The sequence below is a fragment of the Monomorium pharaonis genome, chromosome 4 (genome assembly GCF_013373865.1).
Source record: "Monomorium pharaonis isolate MP-MQ-018 chromosome 4, ASM1337386v2, whole genome shotgun sequence".
In the NCBI taxonomy this organism is placed as follows: domain Eukaryota; kingdom Metazoa; phylum Arthropoda; class Insecta; order Hymenoptera; family Formicidae; genus Monomorium; species Monomorium pharaonis.
Genome location: NC_050470.1, coordinates 27,684,340 through 27,702,231, shown reverse-complemented (window position 1 = coordinate 27,702,231; position 17,892 = coordinate 27,684,340). Strand labels below are relative to the sequence as shown.

The 17,892-nt window shown below is 36.4% G+C and overlaps 1 protein-coding gene across 5 annotated transcripts in view; it reads left to right on the top strand.

Moving 5' to 3' along the window:
- The window catches only part of LOC105836929 (zwei Ig domain protein zig-8), a 128,228-nt gene that overhangs the window by 98,557 nt on the left and 11,779 nt on the right, over positions 1–17,892 (top strand). For 4 of the 5 annotated variants that reach the window (XM_028188997.2, XM_028188994.2, XM_036285165.1 and 1 more), the window contains 4 exons: positions 9,041–9,251; positions 9,633–9,686; positions 15,419–15,582; positions 17,009–17,165. In XM_028188997.2, coding sequence (XP_028044798.1) covers positions 9,041–9,251; positions 9,633–9,686; positions 15,419–15,582; positions 17,009–17,165 — 586 coding nt within the window. Of the gene's footprint in view, positions 1–9,040; positions 9,252–9,632; positions 9,687–9,775; positions 9,877–15,418; positions 15,583–17,008; positions 17,166–17,892 lie in introns of all 5 variants that reach the window. The other variant, XM_028188996.2, reaches the window with a different exon arrangement.

Below are 17,892 nucleotides of genomic sequence, written 5' to 3'. Positions count from 1 at the left end.
TATATTAATATATAAAATAAAAAGAATCTAATACTACGATATATGACAATATCAATTGCAATGCAGATTGCAATCATATATTATAATATTGAATAATCTTAAATCTTAATCTCAACCTCCAATACGCAGTCTGATACCAGCCTATTATTGTAATAATATAATTTCGAGAAATATTTTTCTACGTCTATGATACGTTGCATTGCGTTACGTGTAAAAAGAGGATTTTAAAGCTTTCATAAAATATATATGTGATTGCTCAAAATAGTGATAACTAAAAAAAAAGAACACAGATTTTATTTATTACATCAAATCGATTTTTGATTTTTCGACTGTGTACGGATATACGCGGGCGAGTGCCTTTAGAAGAAATCTAGATTCCATTAGTTTTGCAGTGGCACTAGAGCGCGCGAGTTTCAAATAAAAAGCCAGTATCAATGAAAAAAAAAAAAAATGTTCCAACGTTGATTGGTCAGGCTCACGCATTCAGGATTGATTGCGCCTCCTGCAGAGACGCGAAGAAGATAGAACATCTGGTTTTTGTTTCTCTCTGACCCAGTTCCCGTTTGCATCTCCGAGTCGTCGGAGTGGGCGGACCGGGACACGCTGGATTTTAATTTACGCGAAGTGTCAGAGGCACATGGATAATCGAATGGCATTACTACCACGGCTGGCGCAACGTGTAACGCAATAAAGGCAATCGATGAAAACACCAGTGACCCGAGACCACCGTTGGCCATAGATTAGCTTAGATCAGCCGAGAAATCAGAACTGCATGCGAAATTTATCATGAATACCATCGCGAAGAAAGAATGACATTTAAAGATTTGTTAATTAACGTGGGATAACTCTCGAACATTGGAATACACGAGTTAAGTATTTAAAACTAGTTTATGATGAAAAAGGGTATAAGAGCACATTGGAAATTTAAAATCATTTAATGGCGACGCGAATACAACTTTGCAGCTCCGAATGTGAATATTTGTAGATGAATAGACGTGCTCGCTTATTTTTAGAAGCTATTAAAATTACTAAGACATACAAAATTGCGTAAAACTTTATGCGTCTTTTACGTCTTAATAGAAGATAACAAACTCTTATTTCGAGGATAATATTTTATTAACGTTGATTTTTCTTTGAGTTAAACTTTCTTCATGCTCGGAAAGCAAAGTATCTAATCTTCCTAAAGTTGAATGCATTATTAACTTTTAAGTAATCAAGTTCTAACGTTTATAAAGTTTCAAATTTGTCTGCATTAAAAATGAATAATATAAAATTCACAAATGAAACAAATAGATACTCCATCATAATTCAAATCTAATTTAACCACAATAAATCGAAATTCAATTATAAATTAATTATCTAATGATTTCATTATCTTTTATATGATTTACTTATTTACTCTATTCTAGATAAATTTTTAGGTAAAGCACCATAAAACAATATTATAAAAATAATCATGGAACACTGTAATTTAATTAAAATGTACGTAAAGACTAGAATTGCAAGAAAATAAAAGATTCTCTGTAATTTTATCAGCAAAAATCGCAAACTAATTAAAAAATTACATTGCAGTAACACTTGTTGTATACAGGAGATGTTTAAACTATCATTTCCCAAAGGAAAAGTGTCATCTTTACGGACGTAAAATTCTCCGCCGCGAAGCTTCCTGACCAAGTCTCTCACCTGCAAACATTACTTCCGTAGTGACATTTTTTTATCCGCGTGGAGATAGGAAAAATGCACACCGTCCGTTTTTTAATCCGATTTCGTTTATCGGAAAAGGTAGAAACTGCTGGCCGGCGTGAGTGTAAAAATTGTTCCGCCAAGCGGAAATGGCACACGGTCCGAATGTCGAAGAGGATTACGCGGCACAAAGTTGCGTGGGGGGTCCGTAAATTTTTCAACTTTTCGAATCGGGAAGGCTACGCTTAAGTTTGCCGAAATGCACGTAAGTGCTATAGATTTTTAAAAGAAGTGTATTTCTAACAAAGGTTTAGGTTGTAAAAGTGGTAACAATAAATTACGGAAAGTTTTATCTCAATGTTTTGAGAACATTTCTCAACATTGAAGTGAATAATATTTCGTGTTTTTTTCCATCGTACGAGAGAGAGAGAGAGAGAGAGAGAGAGAATCTTTTCAACAAAAATAAGATTATCTGTCCTCGTAAAATGCGAACCATCTAATCGCGGATGACAATGTCAATAGTTGTCAGAGGAAGATCTCATCGCGGTTAATCATGCAATTCCGCGAGATCGCAACGCGAGGAATTCAGCTGGAAAGTAGCAACGGAGGATCACAAAGGCTGCCAATCTCTCGATCGCACTCGCCGAACAACTTTAGCCGGATGTAAATCTAAGAGCGCTGAGTCGGCTTTACCTTCGTCCCCGAAGAGCGCACCGTCGCGCCGTCCTTCGCGGTGAAGAGACGACGCTCGTGATTCTTATCGTCGATGCGGAAGCAGGAGTAAATAATTTACCTAGGGAACACTGATTCGATGGCACCATCGAGTGACTTTCCTTTGGTGCACGAGCATCCGCTTCCTCCCAATTCCATCCTCGCCGTTCCTTTCGCTCGACTACTCGTGACTTTCTCGGCTCTCGGGTGAGCGAGGGAACTCCCTTAATTCATTGTACTTCCATCGACGTACCTTCGCCATTCCCTGGGACACCACCCGTCCCAGCTGAAAGAGCAAAAGCACATCTAGGACTGTCGTGATTCGTCGGGTAAACGGGAGAGTAAATGATGTCGGACGATCGGACGTTGTGAGAGCCGTTCCGATTCGCAACGACCGGTAAGACGTGAAATCGAGGCGCGGAGATCTCCGTTCGTAGACCGACTTTTTTATTAACCTTTCTTCCGTTGAATTATGACCGTGAAAACTTGATCGTTGAGAAGAATTAAGAATCAAAGATTAAGTAGTATCTCGAATTCTCAAATGAATAATTTTTATTCTACAATGATTATAAGATTTGAGAGAACGCGATTGAAAACAATACGTTTAACTTAGAAAACAATACATTATTCAATTGAGTATGTAGACATAACAAAAATAATTTCTCTTAATAGTTTTACTAAAATCTATAGTCTAAGTCTAAAGGATATAAGAGACACTTTTTAAATGTATAAGAAAAAGTTTTATTGATATTGGAGTACGTAGAACAATAATACATTCGCTGGCACGTGCCAAGAAATAAATAACAGAAAGTGCATTCTAAAGTTTTCCATGTCGGATTTCAATTGGGGAACATTTCGCCGGCGTTATTGATGGCGTGCAACACCTAATGTATAAAGCCACGAGCAAAGTACGCGCGGCTGGTTTTCCCTCTCTCTGCGGAAGGTAGCCGAATGTGGGGTGGAACGACGTGCATAAGGTGCCATCCTGCGGAAAATTCTGGTCGAGCCGCGGCGGCGGGGATGCTCGTAAGGTACGGCGAAATGTTAGAACGACCAGGAGCCGTTGCATTTTTATCCGGGATGGTGCCGACGCAGCAGATGAAAGCGGTTATGTCGGCTCTCTATTGCCGTTCTTTGTCTCCTACCCCGTATCCAAGACGTTCCCTAACAGCCGCGGCGACTCCATCCCCCGACCTCCGTCTTCCCTCCCTCCCCCGCGCCCTCCTTCCGCACCCCATCATCTTTTCCGCTTCTTCCTCTTTCGCGACCTCAAAGCCAGGCTCTATTTTGGGCCATCCGAGGTATATTCGGGCACACTGGCGTACGACCAAATGCCGTGATACACCGCCACCCCCCGCTTGCAACATGCCGTATAACGTGTTGTGCCGCATGGCGAATCCCTCTCGCTCTAATGTTATTGCCAAACCAACCGCTCGCTCGCCCCCCTCCATTCCTCGCGACTCCCTGCATTATGCGATTCTTGCATTCCGCTAAGAGCGGATTCCTCTGTAGCCTCGAGGTATTTTCTCTACGGAAAAAGTCTGATCGAGATTTAAATGAGATTACTACAATCAGTTACCGTCTATATTTGTATTTATCGTATAGAAATAATCTTTTTTTTTTTGTGAAAAAATTTTTTAATTTTTTAAAGATATTTAAGCCTATCGAGAATTAACGATAATTTTCGCCGGAAATTAAATTACACTCCGTGCTGAATCGATCCTGTTCAACTCTGTAAACAAAATTCGATCACTTTTAATATCCTCTCGCTCAATACATTTTAATACAAATTGTTACAAAATTATTGACATCCGAGTTGGATGATAACTTATTGTCATTTGTTGAAATAATGATTCTGCATATCCATTTATCACGAGTTGTAACAAATGTGAAATCGCGCATAATGTCCGTGTTCTCCGGAAGTCTGAAATTTGTCTCATTAATAACATAAATGTTTACCGATATTGAGACATGAAAATTCATAAATTAGCTTTTGCTGCCGATTACAGCCAACCAACTGATGTCATGCATGAAAGAAGGATGGAGATCGATTCTTATAACGCGATCATTTCCAGCTGTAATTAAATTTAAACACATGAATCTCTATAGGTGGCATATTTGCACGACACACGGACAAATCCACTTTTTGTTTGATCAATTGTTTAAATTTAAATTGATGCATATGTGATGCACATAATTAAATTCTTAATAATAATTTATGCTTTATGAGTGTACAGATATATAACATATGTATAAAAGAGCACGTTACGCATAAATCTTTGTTCGTCGGTGCATTCTTTACGGATTCTGTTTTGCGGAAGTCATTTGTGTATTCTACATGAGAAACTTTCAGTTAATTATAGATTTGCTTATTCCTTACAATGCCGCTTACGTATAAGCATATTACATTGCGCGTACGTGTTGTACAATCCGTTACCTGTTCGGTATTCAAGAACGACTGCGATTTGGTTAGAACGTGCTTCCTTAGGAACGAAAGCAATTTAAAGAAATGGTGCATTAGTGCAACGTTATTATTCAACACAAAAATATTTTTTGCCTCGGTTATCAGCTCCCGACGGTGCACGTATTAACGAGTTTGATTTTTCTGCTTCTCTTTCTCGCATGTTTCAAATGAATTTTTTGGGAGGGGCGCGATATCGCCAGATACGTTACGCGAGGGATTTATAATGACGCAATAAAGTATCGGATTATTTTTATTAAAACGAGACGACGCTCCATTAAAACCCCGTGTGACGCACACAACCGATGATCAAATACATCAAATGCATCAACCCACGAATCAGGCCGATAAAATCGGGAGAAGCAAGTCGCGGGAGCGCGCGTATCAGTATACTGCGGTATTCCGCCGTCGATTTAATTACCGATTAATCTAGACTTCTTTTGTTCCCTTTGAATAATGTCTACGTTCGCCCGACCAGAGATCGCTCGTGTATCACTGCGCTTGTTTTAATAACGACGATAAATCTCGAGTTCCACCGCCACGCCGACGGAATATTCGAGACTACGCGCCATTGCCTTCTTTTTTTGTCGTCCAGATTATTGGACTTTCTCGTAGTCTCGATGTCACGTCGATGGGACATTCTCGATTGTGCTCACCGGCACTACTGGTGATGAATTGAAGAAAAAAAAGGTTTGCACGATTTAACTTCTCGAATAAAGAAACCAAATAAAAGAATGCGTCTTAACATTATTCTTAAGTGCCTTTTTCTTAAAGACTTAACTTCTTGAATTATGAGTTTATAAAATTATGAATTGCCCTAATTATATTATTTTCTTAAATAATGCAATAGTAATCACTTCGAGAATTTAAATTACAATTACACAAGTACATAATACAAATACATAATAAATACAGAGTAAAACATTTAAAAGTTATAAATGTATATAATTTTCTTAAATATGATTCCTCCAATTATTTTGTAAACGTAAAAATATTATTATAGAGTTATCTACAAATTAATAGCTTCTTTTATATTTTATTCTGATAGGCAATACAAATTATCATATAAACTAGTAATTTTTTGATAATTGTGTCTTGATACTTTTATGTGCAGAATAATGAAATGAATTGATGTAAAAAAAGCACATAATTACTCGAAACATGGTTTCAGGGATAATAGTAATTTGTAACACTTTGTCCAAATATCCAATTCTGTATATTCTGCATGTGCAATAGACATTTTTGTATCATCATAAACATTTTTCGTTCTAAATATCTTTGAAGAGACAAGATTAAACTGAAGATGGGCATAATACTTAGAAAATAATTATTTATTATTACTTACAACGTTATTAAAATTCATTCTTTCTAAAAGCGATAGCGAATGTCTAACATTTTTGCTGCCATGAATCGATAACTTTTTCGATACACCGGAATGGTAACAAATCATCAGGTGCATCGTTTATTCTCGGGCGTTCCTCGACGAAGCTAATACACGGTGAGGCACCTCGCGGAATAGCCAATGGGAAAATGGTAACTGGGTATAGACCGGAAATGACTACCAGCCGATAACCGGATATCTAATATCCGACCGTTTGGCCGCCCGAGTACCGAAAAATATGAGAATCGGATAAGCACTGTCCGGTAACCATATTCATCGGACTGCACCTTTTGCTTCAATGATGCTGCACTCGCAGAAATTTTGATTCGTCCTTGGCGGCCCGCTAGAGACTGAATGTTCCATTAAGAAGGCTCAATGAACAGGAATGTGGTAGAAAATTCAAGTTGAAGAGAAGAATCGATATCAGTTACTTTTTTTACAACGCGAAGTAATCACGGAAAAAAAGATAGATTTGCTGACACAGCAAATATTTAGCTGTCGTAGCAAATTACGATATATGCAGACAAAAAAGAGACAAAAAGTTTTTTAAGAAAATTAAACAGTTAATAGTAAGAAGGCTTTATTTCAGTTAGACTACTTATTACATCTGTATTTATGTTAATTTTTAACTGAAATGTTACACTTTGCGATAATATTGCATGAACACAAAGTTCTATGAAACCGTTATTTTACAATCAAAATAAATTCGCATATTTTGCAGTATTAATTACCAAGTACGTAGAGATATTGAAAACCACGCAATGAATAAATTATTAAATGTTTTGCAGCAATATTTTCTATATTAATTTCCATAGAAGCTATAATGATGATTAAAATCTAACTGCTTCAAATAGTTGGGATCAGTTGCATTGATGCTGCGTACACATGTTTACGTATGTTAATCAGTAAAACGAGGATAAACTTTTTTTTAGATTAACTCATATTAGTAATGTTTCTAAAATAGATTCTGCAATAATTTAAAATTAACGTAACAAAGGAACAAAAGAATAAATAATCAGAAAAATTATCTGACGCTCGTAGTTGGCTTAAAACGGATATACTTTAACCTCACCTCACTCGCTACACGCTGTTTGTTCAAAAATTCTATTCAAACGAGAAAATAGAAAATATACATTATAATAATTCATATATAAATTATAAAATTAAGCAAGTTCCTTATAAATGTATCATATTAGGCGTGTGAAAAAATTAGTAATGTTTCTAAAATAGATTCTGCAATAATTTGAAATTAACGTAACAAAAAAACAAAAGAATAAATAATCAGAAAAAATTATCTGATGCTTGTAGTTGGCTTAAAACGGATATATTCTTTAAGCTCACCTTATTCGCTACACGCTGTTTGTTCAAAAATTCTATTCAAACGACAAAATAGAAAATATACATTATAATAATTCATATATAAATTATAAAATTAAGCAAGTTCCTTATAAATGTATCATATTAGGCGTGTGAAAAAAATTAATTTTTATAAAAGAATTATTTGCGCAAATAATTCTTGTGAAAACATTTATCTAGTATAAACATCTACTAAAAGGCCTTGGAATTTTTTCAAAATATCGTATACATATTATATATATATATACACACCGATTATTAATTGTACTTGATTATCTGATAAGAAGAAAGCCTAACGATATGATTAAAACTAAACGAAAATTAAGAATGACATTAAAGCTGAATTTCTGAAAAATGCCAACTTCATTTATTGCTTACTTTTAGCTTTTATTTTAGTATTATTCCACACAATGTGAAGCAAAATTTTTAGAGAAAGAGAATACCGATCACTAAAACGCTATCACTGATACAGTATCGATGATAATTAATAATAATTGCGTGCCGCTCGAGTAATCGAGCATCCATTAGCGCCATTACGCCCATCGTCGCGTTACCGCCCTTCGAGCCGCATGTTCTCACTTCCACTTCATTAACTTTATTATCATCACGTCGTAATGTATTATTATGTATTACACGACGCGCGTTACGTGTATGAATAACGCGAAATGCGAGAGAGATAAGTCACAGCGGGGCATGCTGATTTAGTGTGCATGTACAAGAGTTCTCGGATTTTAAGCGTCAATCGGTATTCACGGTTTCACGGGGTTTCACATATCATTAAGTGGCTAAATGACACCATCCTGACAAACGAGCGTCATCAATGACGTCTGGCAACTTTACACTTCCCGAGAGTCGCTATTATCGCGTGAGCGTCCAGGTCACTATCCCTGATTTGTACTGCAACGAAAGATCTCTGAAACGTATACATTTCTTCACATATCACGAATTTTGCTCGAAATTTTTTTACATTTGGATCAGGAATGTTATGTTGCAAATTTTTGTGCTCTTGTTTAAAACTTCTGCACATTTATGTAAAAAATTTTTTTTCAGATTTTCTGATTGAAACTGGATATATAGAATTTACAATATATAAATTATTTGTATTGAGTATTAATAACTCAGAAAATAAAATATATTTATAAAAGTCATAAAAGTAGTTGCATCGAATTACATTTGTAACTGTTCAGGCTCAATGCTCATGTCAAATTTATATAATATACATTTAATTGCGAATTTTAATTGTGAACATTGTTGCATAATTGTAACTTTACTTTACCAAAAATAATTGGTTTTTTATTTCACGTGCATTATTTGCTCGCATTGTTCATACATTCATATTTAAACGATATAAAAAGAGGCCAAAGGATTAAAAAGTAAAAAAATTCACGTGATTTTGAGACCATGAAATGTTTTCTTCCTTCAAGTAATCTATATTTTTGTGATTTAAGGTTTCCTGGATGAGGAGCAGGGATCTTCATATCCTTACTTCAGGAAATTTTTCGTTCAGCTCGGATGCGCGATTCGGACCTCAGCACACCCCAGGCAGCGACGCCTGGACTCTCAGGCTGGATAACGCCAGGAAGACGGATTCTGGCAAGTACGAGTGCCAGGTCAATACGGAACCGAAGATCATGTATGCAGTGCAGCTCTCTGTGCGAGGTGATTGTCGTTCCACTTCACATTTCGTCCTTCACGTTTGCTCCCCCGTACGACAATTTACGATCGAAAAATTTGACACTTTTGTTTTCATGCAAATAAAAATCGTAATTTTTATTTAAACTTTAAAGTGGCACTGAATGTTCCCTCAACAACGTTATGCAAACACGTACATAAAAGTAGAGTCAAAAATATATTCGCCTTAAAAGAACGAAACGACTTCTCTTCTATAACATACCGCATGAATATAAATGGTATAGTGAATCGACGAAATAGTTTCATCTTCATTACGTTAAGATTTCATAAATCATTAAATCATCGCGTTTCTTTTTCTTTACTTTATAACGATGATAATGTTTCATTATTGAGATCTTGTATTTTTAGATCCAGACAGATCAGAGGGCTATGACGAGCCGCATTCTCAGCAGACACGTATAAGTAAGTATACATACCCTGCGAACGTGAGACGCGTATTTCTAGTTGGCGCGCTTGTGACATATATGAGCGTGACGTTCCTTTCGTTCCAGCACACGCCGATCGAATCGGTCGTACATTTAAAGACACGACTGAAACGTTCCCTATTAACACTGAACGGACCGTCGGAAATAGAGATAAAGATTTCCAAAGGGTAAATTAAGCTTTGTTAACTATCGTGCTCATTCATGCGTTTCACTATAATAGCTTCCCTTCTCTGTAGCAAACGAAAAAAAGTATGATAAAAATACAATTTATTTGATTGAAACGTTACTAAAGATATTTGATATGCAAAGATAAAACGTACCATTTGACTATAATAAAAAAAAGAGATTATTTCTGTTTCACATTATTATATTACACGTTCATTATGAATGCTATACATTTATAGCTACGAGCAAGCTTTCTGCTTTAATTGTATTTGTGGAACTACGCAAATTTTGTTTTACAAAATTAATTTCGCTGTTACTTAAAGCTTTCATATTTTTTCGAACAATCGAAGTTAATTATCGAAATTTATGTGGCTATATGTGTGTATTTGCATTTTGTTGGGATTCTAATTTCACTGGCGCTAAACTTATTTTACTGTCTGTGATATCAGCGATAATATTTTGCACAGACCTGCATAATTAATTTCCCGCGTAATCAGCATTAGCCAAATCGGGTGTGCGCGCGCGGTGTGTATAAAATGAGGCGCCTGTATCGCGCAGTTTGAAATTATATCATGCAAATTATTTTATGAATTTCTTGATCGGCACGAAACTCGGACAAGCGTACAATTATGCAATCAAAACTTCGTCGAAAGTTTCACGGACCGCGGACGGATAAGATGCATTTTTTCCTTCTCGCTTCGAATTTATTCGTTTCCGCATTCTATCTATGCGCACGCCACGGATGATGAACGTAATAAAATACGCGCGGTGAACACCACTTCACACAATAAAAATTTTTACCAATAGAAATCTGTAAAATTCCCTCGGGTGCAAAGATTGACCTGGTTACCAAGAGATTTAAAAATATAACTTTCATCGCCAGCGACTGGCAATTTCCGCTTTGTTTCGCCACTCGGAAAGTAGCGGGACCGAAAGCACACTGGTTGAATCGTCGTTAAGATTGCATCAGTTGGAAAAAGCGCGATTAATCAGCCGCGAGGTACAGCGCTAAGCTTACTGATAATTATCAAGCAAAGAAGCGCGCTTTCTTGTAATACAATCATTACAAATGTAAGGCATTCACTATAAGGTATCACCGTAGCCATTAATTTTGTTTTTAGTTTCATGGAATAATATTTTAACGATATAATGTGACTAATATAACAAATTATTAAAAATTATCAAAAATATTATAGATTTATTGGTTATTAAATTACTTATATCCGCAAATATTTTAGAAATGTAGATTAGAATAAATTTTTTTGCTATTTCTATTATTTATTCGCAAACAATATTAATTTAAATTTCATTAAATTGATATATTTTATTGTTACTTTCATATATACGCATTATTAAGAGTATTTATTGTTGCCTTGTCCTTTATATTCATATTATTCAATCTCCATCTATTTTACCTTTTTTCTAAATTGCATTATTTATTTTTGTAAAAATCAAAAGCGCATATAAAACTAATCGCGTTGGATTTATTAAAATTTATATTAACTATGTTCATTGGGGTTGTAAAATCCATAAATTAGACACAATTGCCGATAGCATAGGCGGGAGATTAGGTTGAGCTTTTACGAGCGTAACATTACAACGTATGTATGTATAAAACTTGCACGATGCCTGTTTACCGCTTTAGATGGTCGGTGGCAAACTTTTAGGCGAGTAAACAGCGTTATTTCTGTTGTTCACTGTAATACTCTGTGAAACTCTAGCCGGTGCATTATATGAAAGTTTATTATCAGATCTGCATAGCGTACGTGTGTAACTGGCGAAGTACTTCGACCATTTCGAGTCTAATTCATGTATCGCCAATATTCGATATTTGAAGGTGATAGTTCGCAGTAGGTCAAACAATTTCTGCCTGGATAAACCACTTCAATGCTACTATTACACTAAATTTCATTGTAGATATTCTTCCGCGAAATATACAATTTACTGTAGTAAATGATAGACAAGTAGACAAACAGGAAAAGTGAACATTGCTTAAAATATTAATAACATCGTATTGAAGAACTTAGAGCAAGTCGGGCGTCGACGTCGATAACGTATCACATCTTTCATAAATGTATTAATAAACTCCGACACGTTCTCGTCATAGTACATCGAACACCCTTTAAAAAATCATTAGAAGCCGCTTTTTATTTTTCTCGCAGAACCGAGCGACATCAATCACTTAAGGATAAGTGCGACATCGTCCTGGCTTTGACGCTCGTGATCCGTCGTCGTCGATTCTTCTTGCGAACTTTCTTCAGCCGCTTCATAATTCTTTTTAAGTAACGTCGTTTTATTTCAGACACGTCGTCCTTTCCCCTGACGCCTTCGATGTTACGGAGTCTACGCTTTTTCGTTTACGTCGAAACGGCAGATTATGGAGAGCTGCGTTTTCTCGATATCGGAGAGCTTACTCTTGATACCATGGCTCAAAATCATTGACAAAAACTCACAAATGTTGCAAAAGCACGATCTGTATTATTGACAGCGTGTTTCTTGATTTTTTCCGATTTTCTCTTCATTTTTTTTCACACGTAAACACGCAAACTATGAAGTTAATTACTTAACAGATGTTGTACTTTATTTTTGCATTATCGCTATATTTTTTTAACTATTTTGCGGTGCTATCAACTTAATGGCAAAGTTGCAACCGTGAATATTTCTTTTCGTATCACGACGTGTTTCCGCTCAGAAAGTCTCCATGCAGTTTCACCCGACTAATAAATATACTCGCGCCAAGTTTCTTCTTTCGCTTTTGTTCGCAATGTATGCGAGACTTAAAGATAGTCACAGATCGCTGCCAGCTATATTGTCGAAGTTTCGTAACAGATAAATAAGGGAAATAAAGCAAATGGAAGTACTACGAACCGCATAATAAATTGACATAATGACATATAAAGCTTTTTTTCGCACAATCGTGTTTCATATATATTTTATAATATAATTCAATAATTATAGTATATTATTACTATTATTAATCCTTAATAATTATTGAATTATAATATTTAATTTTGTTACAAGAAATGATCAGGAAACATACGTAATCAAGTAAGAATTCGTTCTGACATACTGACACGTTGAATCCGCACCTGAGCGTTGCAACTCAGTGGGTTTTGGTAGATCATGAGAGAATTTATCCACAAAGTCTCCGGCAACGCAAAAAAGCAAGCAAGACCGCGCTCAAAAAAGAAACGTCCGCAAGCGAGTTTACAGTAATAACAGCATAACATAATATTTCGCTAGAGAGAACGCAGTCGTCGCCGGATTCATTTAAGTCTAATAGGATTATCCTTAATCCCGCGGTCCTACCGCAGCTTCTTCGTATCCTTTTCTTCGTCGGTCACTGAGAGTTCAGAGTTCTAAGGGATAGGAGTTGGACCGCTAAATGAGTCTCGACCGCGGTCCTTGTACTGAATAATGTATAAGGACCTCGATATTTTTATACGAGAACGGAGAACTCCACTTTCGGCCATCTTTCTTTTCTGCTTCGAAGATAATGGTGAATTATTAATCTAATCTGAGAGGAGCTTAATGATACAATCGTAGTGTGTAATGATATTAAATAATGCCTGTCAGTGCTTGTCATTATTTATATAAAATTATCTAGATTACGGAAAGGCTTTTCTTATCTTTATTTGATTTCTTAGAACATATATTATTTCCCTCTTTTATTCAATCAGCTGCATAACATGACTCAAAGACATCTTTAAGTTGTTCTTAAGACGTCTAATTTTACTCATGGCATTTTGTACATGGTATAGTCTCGGTTCTTCTTCTTTATTTTTCAACATTGATTTTTATTTATCGATCCAAATCAAAAGACAAATATTTTTTTGTCAGGTTGAATTATTTGAAGTACTTTTGTACTTCTAAAAAGTAAAGATTTATAAGAATATATGAATATATATTTCGATATCTTAAACAGTTTTGCTCTACAGTGATATTTAAAATTATCTAGATATATCCTTTTATGTTTCATCTAGATGAATTTACAATTAAATCACCTTTATCTTATTTAAAATACAATTTACACTTTCATCTTTATTAAGATAATTTTATGTTATTTAAGCGCAACAGCAATGCCAGTAACTTAAATATATGTTATTCAGCTTTCAGCACAAGTCTTCGTTTAAGCCAGTATGTTACGACAATGTACGTACGTATTATTTCTAGAATTCTACGTGTAATTAAAGGGAAATACCACGATATTCTCAGATGTGTATTCTCAAAGACGAATAGTAATCGTACGTAGACGTGACGTGCTACAAAAGGAAAACGGAACTTCATTACATAGCAAAGTTCATAACGGAAAACCCATCCGCAATTTATCGTACGTGTAATGGGGAACCAAAGAGTTCTCAAGGCTGAATAATTTATGGTACACGTTGTAAAGGCCGATGCGTAGTGGTGGTTTGCGCATTAAACGAATACTTGTCCCTGCTTTCTAAATTAAAATATACAAGCTTGACGGTACATGTGTGAGCGTATTACGTTTTTTACCTATCTCAGCGTTCTCTACTTTGTGCCGCGTCGGCAGAGCACCGGCGCAATGAAAGTGGATATAACGCTGGCATTAATTAAAATCATTAACATTTGTCGAGCATCCTTGACGGGGCGCGCAAAAACATCTCGTCCTCGGCAGCGCAGAGTGTTTCTTTTCTTCTGGAGGAGGTACAGTGCGTTAATTCCCCTCGTAGAGGTATTAAAACCGAGAACGGATTGCATCAATTAGAGGATATTCACGATACGTCACACTCGCTATGACGTTGTCAATTAAAAAGTTACAAATCTCTTTTCCGCGCGCCGCCCTTTGTTCACCATTTTGACATCACCTCGAGGACTTAATAAAAATTTCTTTATGCATTAAAATAATGTACACCTTAAGCGACTTAAAAATTATACTTTTTTATACCATAAAGCATGATGTAAATAAAGTCTGGAGTAAATTTTCCGACTAAATTCTGTTCGAGCAGACATATTGTTTATTATAATGTTTCTAACCCATTAAATAGCCTTTGAATTTTAGCAATTAATTAATTTACAATTGTTTACCTATTATAAACATATGTTTTAATTATTATTTGCTATCGATAACAGCAAATTATTTTTTATTAAAATGAAAATATTTGTCCACCTTTCACGCGTACACCATATAACTTTTCATGCAAAAATATTGTAATTTAATATATTTGTAAAACAAACAATGTAATATGTATCAAGTAAATCTAAATGAAGGTTTAGCTCAAATTACATTGCGTCTGATGTAAACGAATTGATAAATGTGCGCGTTGGTACTAAAGTAAAGTACAACCGAGTTTGCTGCTTTTAAAACAGTGCAGTCGGTTAAGGAATCCCCGATTGCATTTCCGTTTCAAATCAAGATCCAGCTACCCGAATCTTCAGATTTAGTTCGAGGAAATTCGCCGTTGCGGCGTGGCGCGTCGTGGTTACCCTCAGCCATCGGATATGCGCGTAATCTTGTCACGACGCGGTCATTCAATTGCTTCAGCCACCGCATGATATTTGTCCGAACATGACTTCCAGGCTACGAGAGCACAGCACCGGTAGCAGACATAATGGGTCCCCGGGAGCAAAGGGTGCCATCGGGCTCTACGATCACCCTGAGGTGCGTCATATTGTCGCCGTATCAGACCCGTCCCATCAGGGGTGTACAATGGCTTCGGGATAACAAACTCCTAACATTCCAGGTAATGCAGCCTCAGCTGGATACGCGGGGTCGCTCTAATGAAATTTCTGTTTGACGACCGGAAATCGGAAGAACGGGAGAAAAAAAAGGCGCGCTCGTATATCATCACGCCCCAACGCGAAGGGATATGGGTCATATGCCCCCCCAACCCCCCTCTAACCATGGACTTCCAACATTTTTGTTTGCGTGGTAGTCGCGTCGGTTATTTCTTTCGCGCGATACATAATGGCTGAAAGTTGATCGATTTTGATAGCCGACGCGGTTTTGCCATTGCGCGCGACTATCCTGCTTGGTTGATACGCACGTCCTTTGAAGCATTGATCGTCAGTCTTCTTTAGAGAGACATTTTTATATTATTTATTGTTTGTTGTAACGCAAAGAGCTTTTTGCGTTTTGAAAACGTAACACGTTGAGATTATAAAACATTTTAGTCAAATGAGGCATTAAATAAAGGTTTATTTTTGAATTTATTATTTAAAAAGATACTTCACTCCCAAAGTATAATATGTCTAAAAAGTATGTCATAGAAAACAGAAAAAAGGTTGGAAAATTGAATTCAGTAGAAACACAATTGTTCAGTGCAAAAACTTTGTGACAAAGTAGATGGGCATTTTTAAAAATAAAAATCTCAGTATATATTCATTATATACATCATTTTATGGATTAATATATTGTGATATTATTCACCAGATTTTATTTTCACTTATTTCAAAAAATATCCCTGTCCCTCCACACACAAATAGAATTCTTAAAAAATAAAATAAGTTAAATGAGTCTTATTCAGCACAAATTACAACCTTTTTGCAAATGAGGCGTGTTACGAGAGTGTAATTGATAATGTAAAAGCATTTTGTTATAACAGGAATACACTCTTAAAAAGGCATCACAAAATTGACATCAATATTATGACATTTTTTGAGTGTACATCTGTTGAATCCCATTATTTGCTTGCATGCGCATTTGTAACTTTATGCATTTTCAGTTTAACATATTGTATTTTAATTATTTTATTTTTATGGACTGATTTACGTATGCTATATAACATGAATGACAGTTTGCATTTGTTCCATTGATTCCGGTAGCAACGATCGCGCTTACGTCGGTACACATAAAAATATGCATTTGCATAACGAAATCTCAGTTCGAGCATGAAACGTCATGTGAGAGGTGTAGAAGCAAAAACTCAAATTTCTTCAAATTTATTCATAGATACATAAAATTTTACGACAGGACTAATGTAGAGGTTTTTATATGCAATTCGGTGAAGAGGTCCGAGTAACGTGTTCCGTAAAATTCTTTCGGCTTCATCACAAATTAAAAGAAAATAAGAAATCTGCATTTCGCTTCTGTATCTCTCAAATATTAAAAAAAAAATGTTCTGCTACTTACTCTTCATCGTTGAATTCATTTGTGTATTCTTCATCCAGGCAGCGCGCGGTGGTATATGTGTAGAGACCGAAAGGGGTGCAGCACGTACGGTATCCGTGTTGACTTTGGCGACGGTGACTCAAGATGACGTCGGGAACTATTCATGCAGGCCGACGGAGGGTCGATCAGCCACTGTCACTTTAGTCGTTGAGGAAGGTTAGTATCAGTCCTTTACTACTTGCACGAATATATCGTAACGTAAAGTAAAAACTAGCAATATCTATATATAAAAATTGACTGTAATATAAGTGTACAATGTACATATTTGTATATTTAGTTATCGATTGTATATTGTCGTGAAAATATTTATTTAAAATAATGCAACATGATGGAAGTATGGATATAAAAGTGTATCGGGTATACCCTGCAAAACATAATGATATAATAACAGCACACTTACGTGCACCTCGCGATCTTCCGGGAAATCTCGCTGTTGCCGGATGTGCCACGAGCGTAGCCGGAAGCCCACCGCGGGCGCACCGATATTCCATTTCCTTCTACGTTCGCGTGTATTCTCCGCGGGGCACAGCCATGATGTAAAATCGTACCTTAGGATTACTTGAAACACTTTAAAGTTTTAAAGAGGCAGCGGTATTTCACGCTGAAGCTATTTGTCTAGCTCAGCCCCTCGGTCGCCACGGCAAGGATGAAAAGGAGCGGAAGGACGAGAGGGATTGGGAAGAGAGGAGGGAGGGGGGAGGGGAGGGATGTAGTTGCGAAGGGATGGAAAAGACGGAAGACCGCTCGCTCGGGCGCGTGTACTTCTGCGCGAGACGAGAAGCGGGGAATGTCCGAGGAACGAGGAATCGCGGAAGGAGAGAAATTGCGGTTCGCAGATAGAAGGACGGTGACGAAGAGGGAATGGAGTTTGAGAGAAAGGAGG